General features: G+C 38.2%; 1 protein-coding gene across 2 annotated transcripts in view; it reads right to left on the bottom strand.

Annotated features, from left to right (window-relative positions):
* The window catches only part of Slc10a7 (solute carrier family 10 member 7), a 165,461-nt gene that overhangs the window by 96,353 nt on the left and 49,904 nt on the right, over positions 1-19,204 (bottom strand). For both annotated transcript variants that reach the window (XM_042701822.1, XM_042701821.1), the window contains exon 5: positions 15,875-15,913. In XM_042701822.1, coding sequence (XP_042557756.1) covers positions 15,875-15,913 — 39 coding nt within the window. The remainder of the gene's footprint in view (positions 1-15,874; positions 15,914-19,204) is intronic.

The following is a 19,204-nucleotide window of genomic DNA, read 5'->3' as shown; positions in this document are numbered from 1 at the left end:
TAAACTCGTGTAGCACAGCTTGAGATGGCAGGCACTGTGAATGAGTGAGGCCCACAGACTCCGTGCAGACGCAGTGCAGATACAGTAGGAAGCTCTTCTGGCTCCCTCTCTTTCCTCAGGTCATCCAGCCTAACAAAGTGCTTTTCAGGTCTATAGAAATGAAAGAAAATGGGCTGCTCTCCTGGGCACTATATTCCTCTTACCAGGTAGGTTCAGAGTACAGTATGGCATAGAGCAGAACTTGGCTGAGTAATGTTACCTTAGAACAAAAGAAAAGCCAGAACTCTAGGCCTAGATATCCCAGATCAGAAAACACTGCAGAAAACACTGCAGTATAACAGTTACTTGTTTAGAGGAAGGCTCGGGGACTTCACCACGCCCTGAGATCAGTACAGTCAGCATGAGCACAGGACTGCTAACACATAATCACCAACTGGAGTCATCAATGCAAGATTAAACCATAGTTTCTTCAGAAGACTGGAGAGGTGCAGCGCCTCCTGCACCTAATCAGAGCTGGGAGACTAGATCCTATCTCAAAAGCAATTTGGATATGATATGTGATAGCTCATGCTTGGAGTTCCAGTACTCAGGATGGAGAAGTAGGAAGATCTCAGTCCAACGTTGGCCCAGACAAAGTGACAAACTATGTGAAAAATAGACTAAAAAGAAAAAGGATTAGGGGTGGTATTCAAGTGAAACCCTGGTTTAATCCCAGTATGGGGCACTAGTGGGAGGGAAGGCATTGGTGAGAATACAATGTACTTTAAAATACCTTATTAAATGAGGTAAAAATAAAATAAAATACAGTGAGTTGTTTAAAAGGCCAATCTTTGGCTAGCTAGGAGATGCTCATAGATACATTTTCCCATCTGACCTTCTCTGAAAGACTCAGACTTGGCTAGGATGGGAAGGAGACTTGACCCTTGCACTCCTGGAACTTACATCTGGGTGAGGGGAGACGGGCACTGCAATGTCGGAGCAATCTGTGCTTCAAGTGCTAATGAGCTTGTACAGTATACAAGGAGACTGAGCCAGAAAAGAATCAGTTGGTCTTGAAAAAGCAGAGTCAGGGAATACTTTCCTAAGAAAATAAAAATTTAGCCAAAATTTGGGTAATAGTAAGTTGGCCCCTGGAATTAACCCTATGGAAGAATAGAAAATCAAAGTCCTGGTTTAGGGGACCATTCACAAGAGCGCGCTGGGGTAGTGGTGAGCTCAGCAGCAACCATTCCAGGCCACGACACGCCATCTCTTGACGCGCAGGCGCAGCATCTCAGTGGGACAACCTGCTCCTGCCCACCTCATTCTTGGGTCGGGAATCCCTACCTCCCTCCCTGTTGTGGCCACTTTATTATATCAACACCTAGTAGGGTTTGAAGAAGTGTCCCCCTCCGGCTCCTGTATTAGGGACTTGGTTACCATCATATGGGCTTTCAAGAAGTAACTGGATACTGAGGGCTGTAACTAAGTCAATGCATTAACCCCCTCAGGGATTCGGCATGTAATGGCATTATTGGGAGGTGCAGAAGAGGAGGAAGTGAGGTTTTGGAGAAGGAAGTCCTGGGGGCGTGTCCCTGGGGCTGTCTCATTCTCCTGGCTCCTCCCTCCTGGTCCACCACAGGGTGAATAGCATCTGACACAAGATATTCTTCCCAAAACCAACTGAGCCAAGGACTGAAACAGTGTCTGAAACATGTCTGACACAGTGAGCTAAAAGGAAATTTCCCCCTTATCTTGTTTATGTCAGTAACTAGTATGGGACATTTGTACTTTGGGCTCTCCATACACACAGAACACTATGTATGTCCCAGGTTTATTCCCTTACCTCCTTCAAGTGTCTGCTCCAATGTTCTTATAAGCAAGGCTGCCGACTAGAACCTTGAAGACAACGGCAGCCTCTCTCTAGATGTCTCAACTTCCAGATTCATTTTTTTCTACCACTGTGCACCACCTCGTGATATTTCAGCCGATGATGGAGTGCCCAGATGCACAGGACAGTGTTCTCGTGAAAGCATGGGGCTGTGAGCACACAGCATGCTTGCACTATAATGAAGTCATTTCCTCAGACCGCGTCCTTCATGCCTGAGCCAGGCAGGGCTGGATTCTCTCCCTGGGACACACATTAGGGAATTATATATTCTAGCTGCTGTATTCGCACACTAGAACACAAGCTCTGTGAGTTTCCACATTTTCTTGCATGAATGAGCTGGTGAAACTGTACTGCGTTCTCAGGGCAGATGTCCTGGGGGTGAAGAAAGTATAACATGGAGCAAAATTGAAGAGAGGGAAGGAATATACCAGGCAGGACCTTGTGAGCCCTAGAAGGGATGCTGGGGGAAAAAAATCTCAAGAAATCCACTGAAAGATTTTAAGAGGAAGCATAGAACAATTTATATTATTTTAACTTTTATACAAAGCATTTTAATTTCTATTAAGAATGGAATAGAATGGGCCAAAAAAAAGATGAAGAAATCCAGAGTAACTCATCCCCCTCCTTCCCCACATTTGTTTTTCTCTCTCTCTCTCTGAAGGTGTGTACATCCTTAACACATGCTGGTATTAAATTATCTATTTGCCTTATATATTTACAAAGTTCCCAATATGGTCTCTCAAAGTTTAAACATTTCTCTCCTCCAATCTTTTGCTTCTGAATAAGCCCTGAAAATGTACTTACAGAGTGACTTTCAGCAAATTCTGATTCTATCATATAGTAAGTATTTTGAGTTTACAAAAATATACTTTGAAATAAAGGTCCATAAAGGTGAAGAGCAGCTTAATTCGCTGATGTTCTTAAGCTACAAATGTGGCTGAGAGCTCAGGCAGTGTGAGGAAGAAGATAAGTGAGAGAAACACTGGTGATTTAACCTCCAGTGTTCCCTTAAGGACAAACATTTGTCACCTTGACAGCAAGGTGAAAGGTTGGCAGCAAGCTTGCTATAACAGGACTCAACCCACCTCCTCCCGCAAGACTGTGATTTCTCAATAGACATTATCTGAACGAACGATGATGATGATGATGATGATGATAACAATGACAATATGATATGACAATGAAGATCATGATGATGACAAGCCATACAAAGGGCTGAGAGAGGAAAGGAGGTTGAGACCCACATAACCCAGAGCTTCCAACTGAAATGTTGCTCCAGGGACTGTGACAAAGGTTTAGTATTTTGCTGCTTTTCTGGCTAAGCTTCCACTTGAGACTGGAATAATCAACTCTATAAATTATAAAAAAAAAAACACTTAAACAGTGTCCACTTCTAATAGCATGGATCTCACTGCTTAAAATTATGAGGCTGTTATTAAGCTGAAGTTGTCATGTGTGTGTGTGTATGTGTGTGTGTGTGTGTGTGTACACAGGTGTATATACGTACACATACATGAGATTGAGATACATGATATGTATCATATCTCTATATCTAGCAACTTTCTACACAAACCTCTCGTTTCTGGGGTTTATAATTATATGATGTCACAGTAGGCTTAAATCAGGGACTTAAATGAGTCAGTATTATTCTTGATAATAAACACACACACACACCTAAAAATGTGACACTCGTGCATCAAAAATCTCTGTTTGGGCCTAAAAGCTAAACAATTTGCTTATACTATTTTCAGAAGTGAAATGGTGGGTTGATTTCATTGAGAATTACCTTATTCATTTATGAGCATTTTTATGCTAATGAATTTCAGGCATCGGTGTAATTATTTATGTGTTCTGAGAAACAAAATTTTGTTGATGACAAAATTTTATACTTTAAATTAGAAAATGATCTTAAATTGAAATCTGTATAAAATTAAACTTCTCATTCATTCCATTTAAATATTTATTCCTCACCTTTCAATATTTCTAGGTACTGACCCAAGGTTCAAAATTATGTTTAAGAAGAAAATCAATGTTTTAACATAAAGAACAGAGGCATAACTAATTAAAAAAAAAGTGTAAGTACAGAAAATATACTCAAAAGTGTGTGGGGGAGTGAAAGGGAAATGGGCAGGAATGGGTAGGAAAGCTGGAGACTGTGATAGAAAGAGAGTAAGAGGAAAAGGCAAGAAACTAATAGTCTACCTAACAAACTTAATTTTGACTAAAGATCCCTGTGTCCTTTCTTCAGCCATGTCCACCCTTTGTTACTACCTCACTGACAGGTACCCAATCAAACTCCCAATCTACTCAAAATTATTGTCTTGCTTAAACTCACTTTTTGTTCATGACACCATAGCTGCATGTCCCTTGCATTTCCTGGCTCTTCTACCATATTATATTCCAGGCACTTCCATGAAAAACCTCACCAGTATGAATATCTAAGCAGGAAAGTGGTATAAAAGTACTGCTTAGAAAACAAAAGTCATTGCTTGTGGAGGCCCCTGTTGAAATGAGATGGTCAATAGGGTTGCTTTAAAACATCTCTGAGATGGAGAATGTGCATGGGAATATAGAAGAAGCAATTGTGGGCTTAGTTGACATCTGATGAAGTTGAGAGAAGGGTAATATTGCTCTCTCATTAAAAAAAAAAATGTTGCTGTCTGCCCAGATGCCCTCAATGGACAATGGATCATGAAAATGTAGTATATATACACAATGGAATTATACTCATCAAGTAGAATGACATTGTACCATTCATAAGGAAATGGAAAGACTAGGAGAAAATTATATTAAGTGAAATAAGCCAAACTCAGAGGAACAAAGATTACATGGTTTCCTTCAGTGCGGTAGATAGAATATACCTATAAATGTGTAAGTAAACACCTTGGGTGGTATACAAGTGGTTGCAAATGAATGGAAAGCTCAATAGTACAATCTTTTTGAAAGATTAGGTCAAAGTACCTATATAAAATCAACACCAGGAAATGAGTACATCCAAGAGGGAGGGGTGGGGCCAAGCAGGGCGGGGTAGAGAAATGAAGGGGAGAAGGGAGAGAATGTAGTCAAGAATTCATTGTACGTACCACACAATTAAGAAAAGGGAAGGGTGGAAACGTTGAAGAGGGTGACATTAATCAAGTTGTTTGGAACTTTCTTTGTACAAGTAAATATAATAATATAATAAAAATATAATAAAATATAATAAAATAAAAATATAATAAAATTTTTTGAAAAATGTGGCTGTATAGTTTGGGTGAAATATCCTATCTCAGAGCTAGATAATCAGTCTAAGAATACACATCAATCATTTAGTCACTCATAAACACACTGTAGCCAGGCCATTTCTCCCAGTATACCACTTTAGGCCTGAGAGACTCCTTGCAAAAGTTTCAGTACTGTTTTACACTACTATCAAGTGCCATTTGAGCCTCACATTCAAGGTTATTAGAGACTGATCTCCCAGTCATCAAGAGCAGCCTTCCCACACCAAACATGTCTCGTTTCACTTTCACCTACAACTGTTTGTTCGTTCATTTCTTCATGACAGATTGATTATTTACTATGCATCAGACACTGTGTTGGTCATTACTCTATACGCAGGGAGACAGAACCGTGAGCGTAAATTAGGGCTATGCCATGGATGGGGCATGCCCACTCCCATGGTGACCTTTGTCACCTGAAGATTTTCAAAACCCAGGAATCTTCTCCTGAGCACTCTACCCTGTCATACTCTCACATGCCAGGCAGGTGAGCACTAAAGGAAAAAGGATTAACTATCTCCAATTACATATATGTTCTTTAATTCCTACATTTTGTGTGCTATAATTCAGAGGCCATAGCATAGACCAACTATATTAGGGCTCAGCTAGGATGCCAATAATATTGACAGGAACAAATTAAGTCTTTACTTATTTAGAAGAAGTAACTTTTCAACAAGCACTAAAACTAATTCAGTTTTTATATGTATACATATACTGTACTTAACTAAAAAGAACATTACTAGAGTTAAGCCTATGCAAAATTGTAACTAAAAAGTCAAATGATTCTGTTAAGTGTTTCATGTTAAGTGTTCTTTTCTTGCAGAAAGACAGCTCTTAACACACATGAGACCAGGTTTCCTTCTACTTATTATTTGTCACCAGTCAATTCTTCTGTTGGATTATACTTGCAGATTTTTATATAAACAGTAAGATTCGCTTTGGAGAATGACTGTCATTGTTTCTCGAAGCTCTTCCTATCCATTCTGCACGTTTCTTCTCGTAGCATGACTTATGGAAGATCCTCCCAGATACTAAGATCCCCGTTTAAGTGTACTTTTGTAGATGCTTTATACCTTCAGTGTACTTACAAGGTAGGAGCGGGATCTGTGCCTGGTGACAAATGGGTGAAGGCCAGAGGATATGGATGGTAGTTCAAGGCTAGCCTGAGCAAAGTTAGAGAGACCTAATCTGAAAAATAAATTAAAAACAAAAGGGTTGGGTATGTGGATCAAGTGGCAGAGCACTTGCCAAGAAAGTTGAAGGCTCTGAGTTCAAAGCCCAGGATCACAGGAGGGGTAAGAGAGGAAATAGAACAGTTTTTGAATACAAAGGAAGGCACCATCAGTCAAAAATAAAGTCATATCAAGACTGAAAGTGAACTGACTTTTAGGCATTTCTAACAATATCATACTATTTTTTTTCTGTTGATTGTGGGGTTTGAACTCAGGGCTTGGGCGCTGTCCCTGCACTCTTCATCTGAAGGCAAGTGCTCTATGGCTTCAGCCACAGCACCACTTCCGATTTTCTAGTAGTTTATTGGAGATCAGAATCTCATGAACTTTCCTGCCTAGGCTGGCTTTGAACTGTGATCCTCAGATCTCAGCCTCCTGAGTAGCTAGGATTACAGGTATGAGTCACCGGCACCCGGCTTATCATAGTATTTTCTAAATATACCTTGTGAATATGAGGTTGCACTTAATTTCCTAGGACCATAATTTTTAAAGAATATTGGTAATTGATCAAAACAGTATAATACTGGGAGGGAAAAAAGGAAATCTACAACAATGACCATCCAAAATTATATATATTGCAACTTAAATATTAAAAGAAAAGGTTTATCAGGGCGCCAGGGTTTTTTCTAATAACCTGAAATAAATAGTGCTTTCCATAAACTCCAAAGTGCATATGAAATTCCTGTGCATTTTTCAACAAGCAATGCACTTCAGTGCCACACATTTTACCAATCTGTAATTGTAACAAGTCTCTGTCCAGCCAAACATGTTTATGTGTTCAACTTCAAATTCATTAGAGAAAATTGAACAGGAAATTGAGTTATCACCTGAAATAAACACACAAAAATACATACTTATCAAAGTAGATAGTGACTTATCTTAAGAGCTTGCTAATCAAACAAAAACTTCTCAGTGTTATCCAATGGAATCTTTCAATGATGAATATATTCAATGCCACTGCCCCCGTTCATGTGTGGTGGGTGGCACTGAGGAGTTACATGTTCAACTTTATTTCATTTTCACAGATGTAAATGTAAATAACCACAACCATGTTGGTCAATGCATCTAAGGAAGACCATAGGAATCCGTTATCTCCACTCCTGAACTGCCAAGTAGTAAATGCCTTTGTAGCAGAGACACAAAAATCACTTGGAGACATTCCAGAGGTTTTAATGATGAAGGTATAAGGAGTCCATAAGAAGGGAAACCACTCAGTAGAGGAAGCAGACAAAACGAGTGTGAAAGCTATTACTGAGAACACCCATCTAAGCATCATCAAGAAAGAAGATTCCCTGCCCAAAGGGTGGACCTGTCTGTTTCCAAGGGCAACAGACCGTGGCTAGAGAGCCAGACACATTGATTTACAGCAGCTGGATAGAATCAAACTCAGGAATTATCTCAACTTACCTTCCTCCAATCTCATCCTCACAAAATAAAGTTCTGATTAAGATGGCCTATGTGAATTTAACTGTACAGAGAAAATGTGTCAACTCAAGAGTCTCAGAGTCTCTCCTCTTTTCTTTCCCTTTTAATCAGCAAATTAGTTATCTGCTTTACCTCTGATTATCTGAATAGGATTAGCATTGAGTCTATCTTCTCCTGTAAGGTGGATCTGCATAAGTTTCTGAAGAGAGCCACAGGAAACTTACAAAGGATATGCCACTACACTAATGATAGTCCTGAGAGAAAAAAGCCAAGCAAGAGCATACAGGCCTGAGTTCAAGCTCCACAATCCAGCGCACGTGCGCGCACACACAAACACACACATACACACAGGGAAAAAAACAAGTGGACTAATATTTCCATTTTAAAAAATCATGTCCAATTAACACAGCCCTTCTTTTAGTAATTTAGAAATTCATTTATTGGTTTCATATCTATCTATCTATCTATCTATCTATCTATCTATCTATCTATCTATCTATCTATCTATCTATGGCTGGAAATGTAGCTTAGTGGTAGAGAGCTTGCCTAGCATGCATGAAGCTTTGGGTTTGACTCTTCAGTACCACATAAACAGAAAAAGCCAGAAGTGGTGCTGTGGCTCAAACAGTAGAGTTCTAACCCTAAGCTAAAAGCCCTGAGTTCAAGCTCCAGGACTGGCAAGCACACACACACACACACACACACACACACACACACACACACACACTATATATATATATGTATATATATATATATATATTACACAATATTATATGTATTTCATTATATAGTATACATATATATACGTATATGTATATATCTCCAAAACTCCTCAGACTTGTCTCATCGTTATGACTTTCTGAATCTCACTTAATGCACTTTAACCTGTGACTGGAGGATCAGACCTACATGAGAGCCCTATTCTGGGTTATTAGTCTCTCACACCCAGATGTCAAGAGCTGTAACATGACGCTTCCACATACGGAGTGCATTAGCCTTCATCTGCAGTCCTATCACATTGCACGCCCACGTATCTGCCTCCACACTATCACCTTGCAGGTTTTCTTTTACTTTTTTTCTTTTGCTTTCTTTCTTCTTTCTTAAATTCACATTTCTATCGTCTAAGCATTTTCAATGTCTGTTTGTTTGTATTTGACCTCGTTTTTATAACACCAACAAGTTCATTCTTTAGTTTTTTCAGACTTGTATAGTTGGACTTTCCTTTCCTTTTTAGCACCGTCTAAAAATTCTCCTTCTACTTCTTAATTGAATTATGTACTTCGCAAATTTTTTTGTTGTGTTTTGTTTTTTTCAAAAGTTGTTAAGAACTAAACTGCAGGAGGCTGAGATCTGAGGATCTCTGTTTGAAGCCAGCTCAGGCATGAAAGTCCATCTCCAATTAACTACCAAAAACTGGGAAGTACAGTTGTGGCTCAAGTAATAGAGCGCTAGCTTTGAGGACAAAATCTTAGGGACAGAACCTAGGACCAGTTCAAGCCTCAGGACCAGCACAAAAAAAAAAAAAAAAAAAAAAAAAAACCCAGTAAACTATAATACACACACTTCTCAAATATATGAACAGTACATTTCTCTGCATTGCTACAAAATAGAAATCTTTTGTTTCCGCTTACATATAAATCTCTAACTATCTAAATATATGTGGTATTCACACATGTACTACAGTATTTTATTAAAAACTTTCTGATACTTAAAACCAATTATCTCAATGATTTACAGATAATCTGACATTTGTTTATTTATTTATTTATTTATTGTCAGTTGTGGGGCTTGAACTCTGGATCTGGGCACTGTCCCTCAGTTCTTCAGCTCAAGGTGAGCACTCTACCACTTTCAGTTTTCTGGTTGTTTACTGGAGATAAGAATTTCACGGACTTTCCTGCCCTGGCTGACTTTGAACCGTGATCCTCAGATCTTAGCCTCCTGAGTAGTTAGGATTACAGGCGTGAGCCACCAGCGCCCAGCTTGACCTTATTTATTTATAGGAACTTTTTTATTAGAAGAAAATCTTATAAATAACCTAGTATCAAGTTTAGAGTGTGAGGGTGGGGGGGCAGGAACGAGTACAAAGAGGATGAAGGAACTTGCTGAGCTGCTGGAAATGCCCTATATCTGGACTGTGGTTAGCCTTCCATGATTAATTCATTTGCAAAACTCAGAGTTGTACATAATAAGTATGCATCATTCTATGCAAAAATTCTTAATACTTTTGATCTGGAATTTTTAACCATCATCTGCCAATGAAAACTGAATCAATGAAGAACATTTATTTAAAAAAAAGAAAACAGATTAATGGTGGGAAAATTTTAATTTGGAGAAACAGAATCGGGGAAATGTGATCTACCTGCCACATGGCTATCAATGTGTTGCTTTGGGGCATCTCCTAGTGAAGGCCATAGATGAAACAGTTCTCTAGTAAGTCTGGATTCCAATTAAGGGAATTTAAGTTTGCTTTAACCTACTGCCAAGATTATGCTTCTTAGGAGGTCCTTTACAAACATGCTAGCTCACAATAATTTCTATTTATTTATTTTTGCCCCAAAGGCTATAGGAGCAAATACCTTTCTAGTTTGGGAATGATGACATTTTTTAAAAATTAATAAAAATAAAAGTAAAAGTACATGGCATTTGTTAAAGGGTAATAAAATAATTCCAGTCAATTGGCTAGTTCTACACTAGTAGATGTCTTTAAATAGTAATGAAATCATTGTTTTGAAAAAAATCCATCATTATTAAAAAAAAAAAAAAGTCGCCTCAGCCTCTACCAAAAATTAGATTTGTAAGTTGCTGGTCATTCCTATAATTAAATCTATGTCAGAAATTTGCAAGAAAAATGGTCTGTGTGACTAATGCATTTACTTGCTACACAAGTCCTGTCAGATAGCATGCAGAATTAGGCTGCAAAAACGGAAGAGGCAAAGATTCTATACAGTTCTATTAAGTAACAAGCCCATTTCTAATGTGCAGTGACTATGCTTCAGATGAGACTTTGTTTTAAATACAAGTCCAAAATGTAGTGGTCACAGGGCTTTCCTACCTCGAGCAAGCCATTAGCCATGTGCCATGATTTAACTCCACACACACACACACACACACACACAAACACACCAAATGTTTTTCTGGACACACATCCTATAGAAAAGATTGTAGTAATACAAATAGCATCTTCAGATGGCCAAACTCCAGGATTCTAGGAATTTGTACAATGCTCTCCCTAAATGGTAAGCTTTTGTTGTTCTGTTCTTCGTTTTCCTTTCCTGTACTGAGGTTTGAACTCAGGGCCTGGGTGCTGTCCTTTAGCTTTTATGCCCACAGCTGGTGTGTTACCAACTGAACCACAGCTCTATTTCTGGTTTGTTTGCTTGTTTTGGTTAACTGGAGGTAAGAGATTCATGAACATTTCTGCTCAGGTTGGGTTTAAACTGTGATCTTAGATCTCAACCTCCTGAATAGCTAGGATTACAGGTATAAACCACCAGCTCTGGGCTTGAAAATCATTCTTGACAGTATGAAGAGATTTGGAAAATACACAGAGACTCATAGTCATTTTGCCCATTCCTTGTTCAAATGTATTCACAAAGTCTATTTTCCTTGTAATTGTCTCTACGTCAGAAATTATTAAGTTTATGTTGCCAAGAATTGTTCCTAGTTGCCTAACAGTCACTGGGAAATGAACTTTTATCATTTATCAAGATTTCCATGGGACATTAGGAGTTACCAAAAATTTTAAAATGGGCTCAGAAATTTAAGAAGAAAAACTTTATTTTTTTAACCTTTTAAACTTAAACTGTAGTTCTTTAAAGATATTTAAATTCAGCCTCCAAATAAAAAAATGCTAAGGTTCTAAAAAAAAAATCATGTAGTCTAAATTAATTTTGGAGAATTTTTTTCAATACAGTTGAATCTGTTGAAATAAAGAAAATTTCAACTGGGATTTTTCAAAAGGTTGCCAATATCTACCAAAAAACGAGCTATACTTCTAATCAGGAAATAATATAGAAAATGAATGACTCTGAAATGCATAATTTTACATAGACACATATATAGATAAATTGTGATATTATCTTAGTTATTCAGGATGCATTTAGCTATCAAAATTTATTAAAACTTCAAGAAGGAAATCTCAAATCACCAATGTACTACAATTACTGTAAGCTAACCAATTTAAATGTGAAGAGGATAATGACATTAACTTTTAACTTAAAGCCCTCCTCTGTAGTATGATTTTTAAATATTCTCTTCGTTTGGAATTTATTTAACTTGAATTCATCTATCATTACCAGTCCAGCTACACATTTTTAAAGTTTTCTGCAACAATAGTGGCGCTGTGGCTCAAGTGGTAGAGTGCTCGCCTTGAGCTGAAGAGCTGAGGGACAGCGCCCAAGCCCAGAGTTCAAGCCCCACGACCGACAAAAAAATAAAAAAACAAAGTTTTCTGCAGCAATTAGTTCTTAAAATAGCTGAGTTTTAATTAGACTTGGGACATTATTCATCTTGCTATAAATATGTACAGTTCATAGTTGGTGAAGCCATATACCTGAATATCAGTAAAAATGTTCTCAGAGTTCTTCGTCCAAAAGAACCTTTCATCTCTAACAAAACCTTTCATTTACAGTTTTACAGTAATCTGGAACAAGTGCCCTTTTTGTATTATGTAGATACAAAAAGAATGGTCACTCATAGAGAATAAGCACTGAATCAGCATACTTTAGTTGCTAAGCCTGAATCAGATGTAACCATTTTTTTTCCTTTAATGGATGTCCACAGTTACATATTAAAAAAAAAAAACCCCTGCAGAGCTTGGACTAACTAGATCTAGACTTTAGCTGAACGTTGACTCTCCCACATCATGTAAGCATTTGCAATAGGTTGTCCCAATTAATCTTCATCACAGTTCTATAGTTTAGAGACTATCATTACTCTATTTCTTATTCACAATGGCTATCTTGTTAGAATGATATTTAATAAAGGATTGAAACCCAGATACTCCGACTCCAAAAAAACCATACTATGATACATAGCTAGAAACATTAAGAATACATTTGATTTATCCTTATGTTCTTCAATTTAAAGATTCATGAAAAACTATAACACCATGCCTCAGGAATAACAAAATCAAGATTTGTAATTTAGAATTTCCCTTCTGTAAAAGAAGGCCTTGTCTAATTCAAACTCAACCACAACTGCTCCCAAGCTTTCATACTATCTCACTCCGCTGAGATTATTTATTCTTCCTTCAAACACTTCAAGACAGTTATACACCCCTCATCTGCAGAAAGTGCTAGCTGTCCATCTCTTCTTCTGTAGTAACAGAAATCTTGTTTCTAGCTCTGGCAAATATCAACATTTCCTAATCTTTTCAGTGGCTACATGTGATCATCGACTACATTCTATATTGGTGTAAGTGTGCTCCTGGAATCCCAAAAATAAGACTTTAAAAAAAAAACAGGTTTAGCTTTTAGGGAACGCTTCTATTCTTCCCCCAATACTTTGCTATCTAAATGTTTTGCTGAAGTTCCAGCAGCTATCTTGGACCAGGAAGCTAACTTGAGGAAGGGAGCTGGATTCTATGGATGGTAGCAAAAGAGACAGAAATCTCTGTCCATTCGAGTCATCAAGTCACTACACACTTGGGCAGCCTCCATTGGGATTGTCTATAATGGAGAAATAAACTTTTTTTCTCGTATAAGTGACTATTACTTGTGTGTGTGTGTATGGGGGGGGGGGGGTTCTGTTATAGAATCTGAATCTAATTCTTAATGGTACAGTTCAGAGCCAAAGATAATTCACAACCCAACAGTTGTGGTATCAATGTTGAAAAGGAAAGATCAGAAATAGAAATTGTTTTTACATCATTGGGGCAAAACATGTTTGATCGGAACAAAACATGTCTGGTCATAGTTTTCATTCCTAAACACTCTTTGGTAATTTTCAACTCTAGGGAAGAACAAAGGGGGTGTGGGGGAGAACTGGAAAGGGAAATGGGAAAGGATACCTGTGCCCCTCTGTCACTGTTCATGCTGTTCCTCTCTGGTCCCTACTGCTGCCTAAGCCCTTCATGCACCAGGGCCCAGCTCAGAAGTCCCTTCTGTCAGACCAGGGGATGTGGTGGATACGATCACCCTAGAAGAGAGTTCGTTAATGTTGTCTTCTATTTCTCCAGCTGTAGGTCACTTCCATGAACCAGTGGGACTACCTCCCATTTCTCTGTACCCTTCATAGCAACTATAAAACTATGTGAGGCAGGAGGTTAGTGAGTACTTTCGATTGATTAACTGAACTAAGGAAAACCAGAAAGGAAAAGAGAGTAGAAGACAAAACAGGAGAATGCACAATTAAGATGGGGAGGGAGTGTGGGAAAAAAACAAGGGAGGGGGTAACAATGTTCGACAAGAAATGTACTCATTACCTTACTGTGTAACGGCAACTGCTCTGTATATCACCTTTACAATAAAATTAAATTTTACAAAAAAGGGGGAGGCACCAAAAAATGTGGAAGAACCCCTAGATTGGACTAGGGGCATACATCCGTGACAGAGCACTTGACCAGCAAGGGACTGGGTTCCAGCCCCAGCGACCTCTGGGCCTGCTAGGGAAAGATCGTGAGAGTCTTCAACAATCAGAACAAATTCAAACTCCCTTTAGTGAGGCAGTTCTCCAATGAAGAAGAACTTGTATTTTGTTTCAGTCTCTTGGATAATTACCTCAGTTTTGTTTTCGCAGTTACCACTGGTATTTTCAAGAGTAAGAGACTCCTATGAAGAAGTCATGCTTTGTAGTATTTACATATGATTCCAAACTGTGTAAAGCACTGACTTCTAGCAGAATCCTATGTTATAGACATGAGTCTGTTAAACTATTAAGGCAATTTAAGAATAATCCTGGAACTTGTGACACAGTGACTGAACACAGTATTAAGAATCTAAACTAAGTAACCTGAGAAATTATTTTAAAATAGATTTTAATGCTTCTCTTCTAAACCAAAAAGAAAAAAATCACAGCCTCTTTAAACCCAGAACATACTCTAATCATATATTTTACAGGAAGCTACATCATTAAAAGTCCTATAAGGCAACAACCATGAAAAGCTGTGTAGCACTTGGCAGAATTAACACTGAGTAACTGTGTGTTTAAAGCCTTAACTACAATTAAGTACATATAATACAGTAATAAGGGACAATATAAAGAACATTTTAAGCACACATAATTGATATTTTATGTATACATGAACACGTTTGTACCCCATTGGCTTTATTCTAATCACTAAATTACATATCACTTAATGAGTTACATGTCAAAAAATATAATATTCTAATTTATTTTCATGAATTTAACCAACTTTTAGGATAAAAACAATACTAATAGAAAAGAGTTACTTTCTCACTCAAAACACAAATCATTTATTTGTGATATCACATCTATATAAAAGTTATGATTAAAAACTCTAACATCCTTATACTGGTTCTGCTTTTAAAGGATGAAATGCTTTTAAATCTGTTTACATATAATTTATAATGGAAACTTCTAAAAACACGGCGTTTTCTTGCAAATTACTCATTATTCTTAGAGCAATGTTGTGTTTTGTTGTTGTTTTTTCTAAAGAACTCTTACTGGTATAAAAGTAGCTTCTCTGACAGTGAATTGTACAAAATAAATGACATGCCAACATGAACATTAGGTGCCCTTTGTGGACATCTGGGTCAGGTTGCCTTTTCAAATCCCTAGTCCCATGATACAAAATAATAATAATCTAAAAGACCTCATTAAAGGATCAATATATTGACAAAACCTCTATAAGGAGACGCATAGTGTTTTAATTGATTGTTCGAATCCATTAAATGGAATATTAAACCCAAGCCTCTAAACTATATAAGAGAACATTTGAACATTTGCTGTACTCATTAGCCACTTTCCCAAAAGATGTGATTCCAGACACATGAAAAGATTCAGAAACTTTTACGTTTAACCAAACAGTTTTTAAAAAAAAAAAGCAAGAACTTTTATAAACTCTTGCATCCAAATATCACAACAAAAGTTAGAATGGACAAAGGTAAATGATCATTACTTACCAAAAAACTTCCAAAGGCTGAATTAAATATCGCAGCTGCCTAGAGAGAAAATAAATGGAGGAAAACTCACTGAAAGTAAATAAGCAAAGGAAGAGCAAAGGTTCTCATTCTCCCTTCCCCCACTATTCAAAAACCTTAAAACACCAGCCTTAAGAGAAAAGTTAGTCACTGCTTTACAGAAATTGCCAGTGGCCTGGAGTTTACTAGAATAGATGAGGTGCAGCCTAGGAATTCATAAATAACAGGTCTCCCGTGCAGGCAGAAGGCTTTGCCAAGAGGTTCTGTCTGACAGGCCCCAAAGAATCATCACCAACAGTAAATCAAAACCTTGTTGGTATTGATTTTGCTGCTAGACCTAGAACAATCAGAGGTTGATTTATTCACCAAAAAAAAAATTCATATGATTGAGAGAAAGAAAAAGAGAACTGCCAGACAACATGAATTGCTCCCCATCAGCGAGCATAAGTTCTGGGAACTCTAACCAGGTGAGATCGGTGGTTCCCATACAACATGCGTTAGCAATCTAACCAAGCAGTTAGGATCAGAAGACCTATCGCCATACCAGTGCTTCTAAGGTAGAAGCCAGCAAGTGCAGCTTCCATCTGATACTCAAAAATGAAATAAAACAATAAAAGGAATATTTGACTTTGTGCTTACCTAACTATCGATGAAAACACATAGCAGATGTACTACAGCTGTGAACTTTAAATCAATCACCACATTCCATGACCGCAACAGTCCTGACAGCTTCTCATAGTACCCAAAAACAGAGAAAAAAAATGTACCACATCCAATTTGATGAAAGAAATGAGAGGGAGAAGAACAAAAAGAGAAGAAAGAAACGCCAAAAGCAGGAGTAGAGAACCCATATTTCCATCTTCAGCAAATCCAGAGCAGAATTAAATTAGTCGTGCACATGAGAAGCCATGCTGTGGTAGTAAGGAGGATGTCAGTTTCGCAAGTTTGAATAAAGTCCAAGCCAGGCTAAGAGCTGTAGCAGAACAGCCTTCTGCTCAGAAGAGGATGTAGTAATGAGAGTGAATGGGTAATGAGATCCCTGGCTCCAGAGAGCTTGGCTCTCCTCTTCCAGTTCATCATTAATTCAAAGCTCTGATAATTTCATTAGATTTCTCCTTTGCTGGCCCTATCAATAAAAGATGGCACTGGACCACAGCTCCTGTGTGGCATAAACACAAGCACAGGCGCAGACCAGGGAAACCTTTGCTTTCCAACAGGGACGATGGCATCTGGTGTTCTGTGTGGTACTGGGAAAGGTGGGAGAAAAGGACTCAGCTAAATAAAACATTACAGATGACAACTGTAAACTATAGCAACATATTTAATACATCTTCCTGGAATTTCATAGTGGATGCTTTTAGGAAAGTTGTATGTGAGGGGGAGGGGGAATGAAAGGGCAGAACTACTAAATGAGCTGCGGAGAGATCAACAGGGATGCCTGTCTTTCTTCCTTTAAAAAAAATGGACTTTCTTCCCAATAGTCTTTATAGGTCTCTACTTTGTGCTCAAACTGGATACATTCTTCTTTTTAGTAGAGGAATGAGGCCTTCGCCTCTGAGCTACTCCCCTCCAAATTCATTGCTTTTGGTGCATCTCACAAACATACTAATAGATACAGAAGTCAAAGAAAAGTTACCTATTACCCCCTAATCCTGAAGGCAAATGGTCACACCTGCACTCTGTCCTGTTCCTTCCCTTAGTCCAACTCTAAGTACTGTCTTTTATGGGAGTGGACTGTCCCTCTGCACCTCCCGACACAGTGCAGATTCTGATAGTGAGAGAGTTTAGTTTCAGTACCAAAGACGCTGCAGGTCAACTCATGCTTGTTTCCTGGGAGTGGTGGCGGGTTGGAATTCTCTCAGCTCAATTCTGTCCTCTCATGCAGCAGACAGACAGTTTTTGGTGAAATGGATGATTATGATTCTGAGTGAATTCAGACAGAGAATCAAGGCCCTTGGGCTTGATAGCAGCAAACTAACCCCATTATTTATTTGGAGATACTGAACAAGTTTAATAATAATGTATCAGTTTCTTCATAACCTACTCGATAAAAAGGTAATCAAAAACAAAATAGCTGAAAGTGGGTGCTGGTGGCTCAGGCCTGTAATCCTAGCTACTAAGGAGGCTGAGATCTGAGTATCTCAACTGAAAGCCAGCCCAGGCAGGAAAGTCCATGAGACTTATCTCCAATTAACTCCAGAAAACTGGAAGTGGAGCTATGACTAACTCAAGTAATAGAGCTCTATCCTTGAGTGAAAAAAGTCAAAGACCACACCCATGCCCTGAGATCAACACCCAAGACTGGGGGAAAAAAAACAGCTGTGCATAGACTCAGGCCTGTAGTCTTTGCTACTCAGGAGGTTGAAATCTGAGGACTGTGGTTTAAAGTCAGACTGGGGAAGAAAAGTCTGTGAAACTCTTATCCAATAATTAACCACCACAAAGCCAGAGGTGGAGCTGTGGCTTAACTGATAGGGCAGTAGACTTAAGAACAAAAAAGTTCAGGGACAGTACTCAGGCTCTGTGCTTAAGTCCAGGACCAACACACACACACACACACACACACACACACACACACACACACACACACACACACACACACACACACACACACACACACACACACACACACACACACACACACACACACACACACACACACACACACACACGATTTTCAAAAGTAAAGAAAGTTAAACAAGTCAAAACTGTAAACACAGTAAAAGCAACTATTTCTATTGCTGAATGGCTCAAAATAGTATGAAGTTCTACTTCATTGAGGCATAAAACCCATACCACCCTGTAATTCTGGTATACTGCACCTGTGCTGTGTTCTAGAGTTAAATAAATAAGCCTTGTCCCTTTTTAAGATGCATTTCAAATACATGAACACGGCGGGATCTTACCTGCATCTTTCTCTTATGACATTAGATAAAAAAAAAAAAAAAATCCTAATCCTGGTCTTATTCCTTTCCTTATGAGTCTAGTAAATAAAAAATAAAATTCAGCATTTATGCCAAGCATGAATGATTGATGGCAAGTTAATTTATGAAACTCTGGGCTTTTGGCTGTTGACTACTCTGATTCCCTGTCAAAGTGCATGGAAATGTTGATCAAAATGATAAACTGGGATATTTATGGTTGTCTTAGAATTTCTAATGATGTTCAAAGCTAAGAAAAAGGATGACAAAATACCAGTGGAATAACTCAGGACTGATACAAAGGATGCTGTAGCTTGGCCACTGTATCCTTCACCTGAAGGGTTCTTTAAAAAAAAAAAAAAAAAATTTGATCCTGGCATTCTTCAGCTCT

Source organism: Dipodomys spectabilis, unplaced genomic scaffold, assembly GCF_019054845.1.
Source record: "Dipodomys spectabilis isolate Male_0828 unplaced genomic scaffold, ASM1905484v1 ptg000297l, whole genome shotgun sequence".
NCBI classification, from domain to species: domain Eukaryota; kingdom Metazoa; phylum Chordata; class Mammalia; order Rodentia; family Heteromyidae; genus Dipodomys; species Dipodomys spectabilis.
The sequence above is the reverse complement of the archived record's forward strand: the minus strand, read 5'-3'. Positions and strand labels throughout refer to the sequence as shown.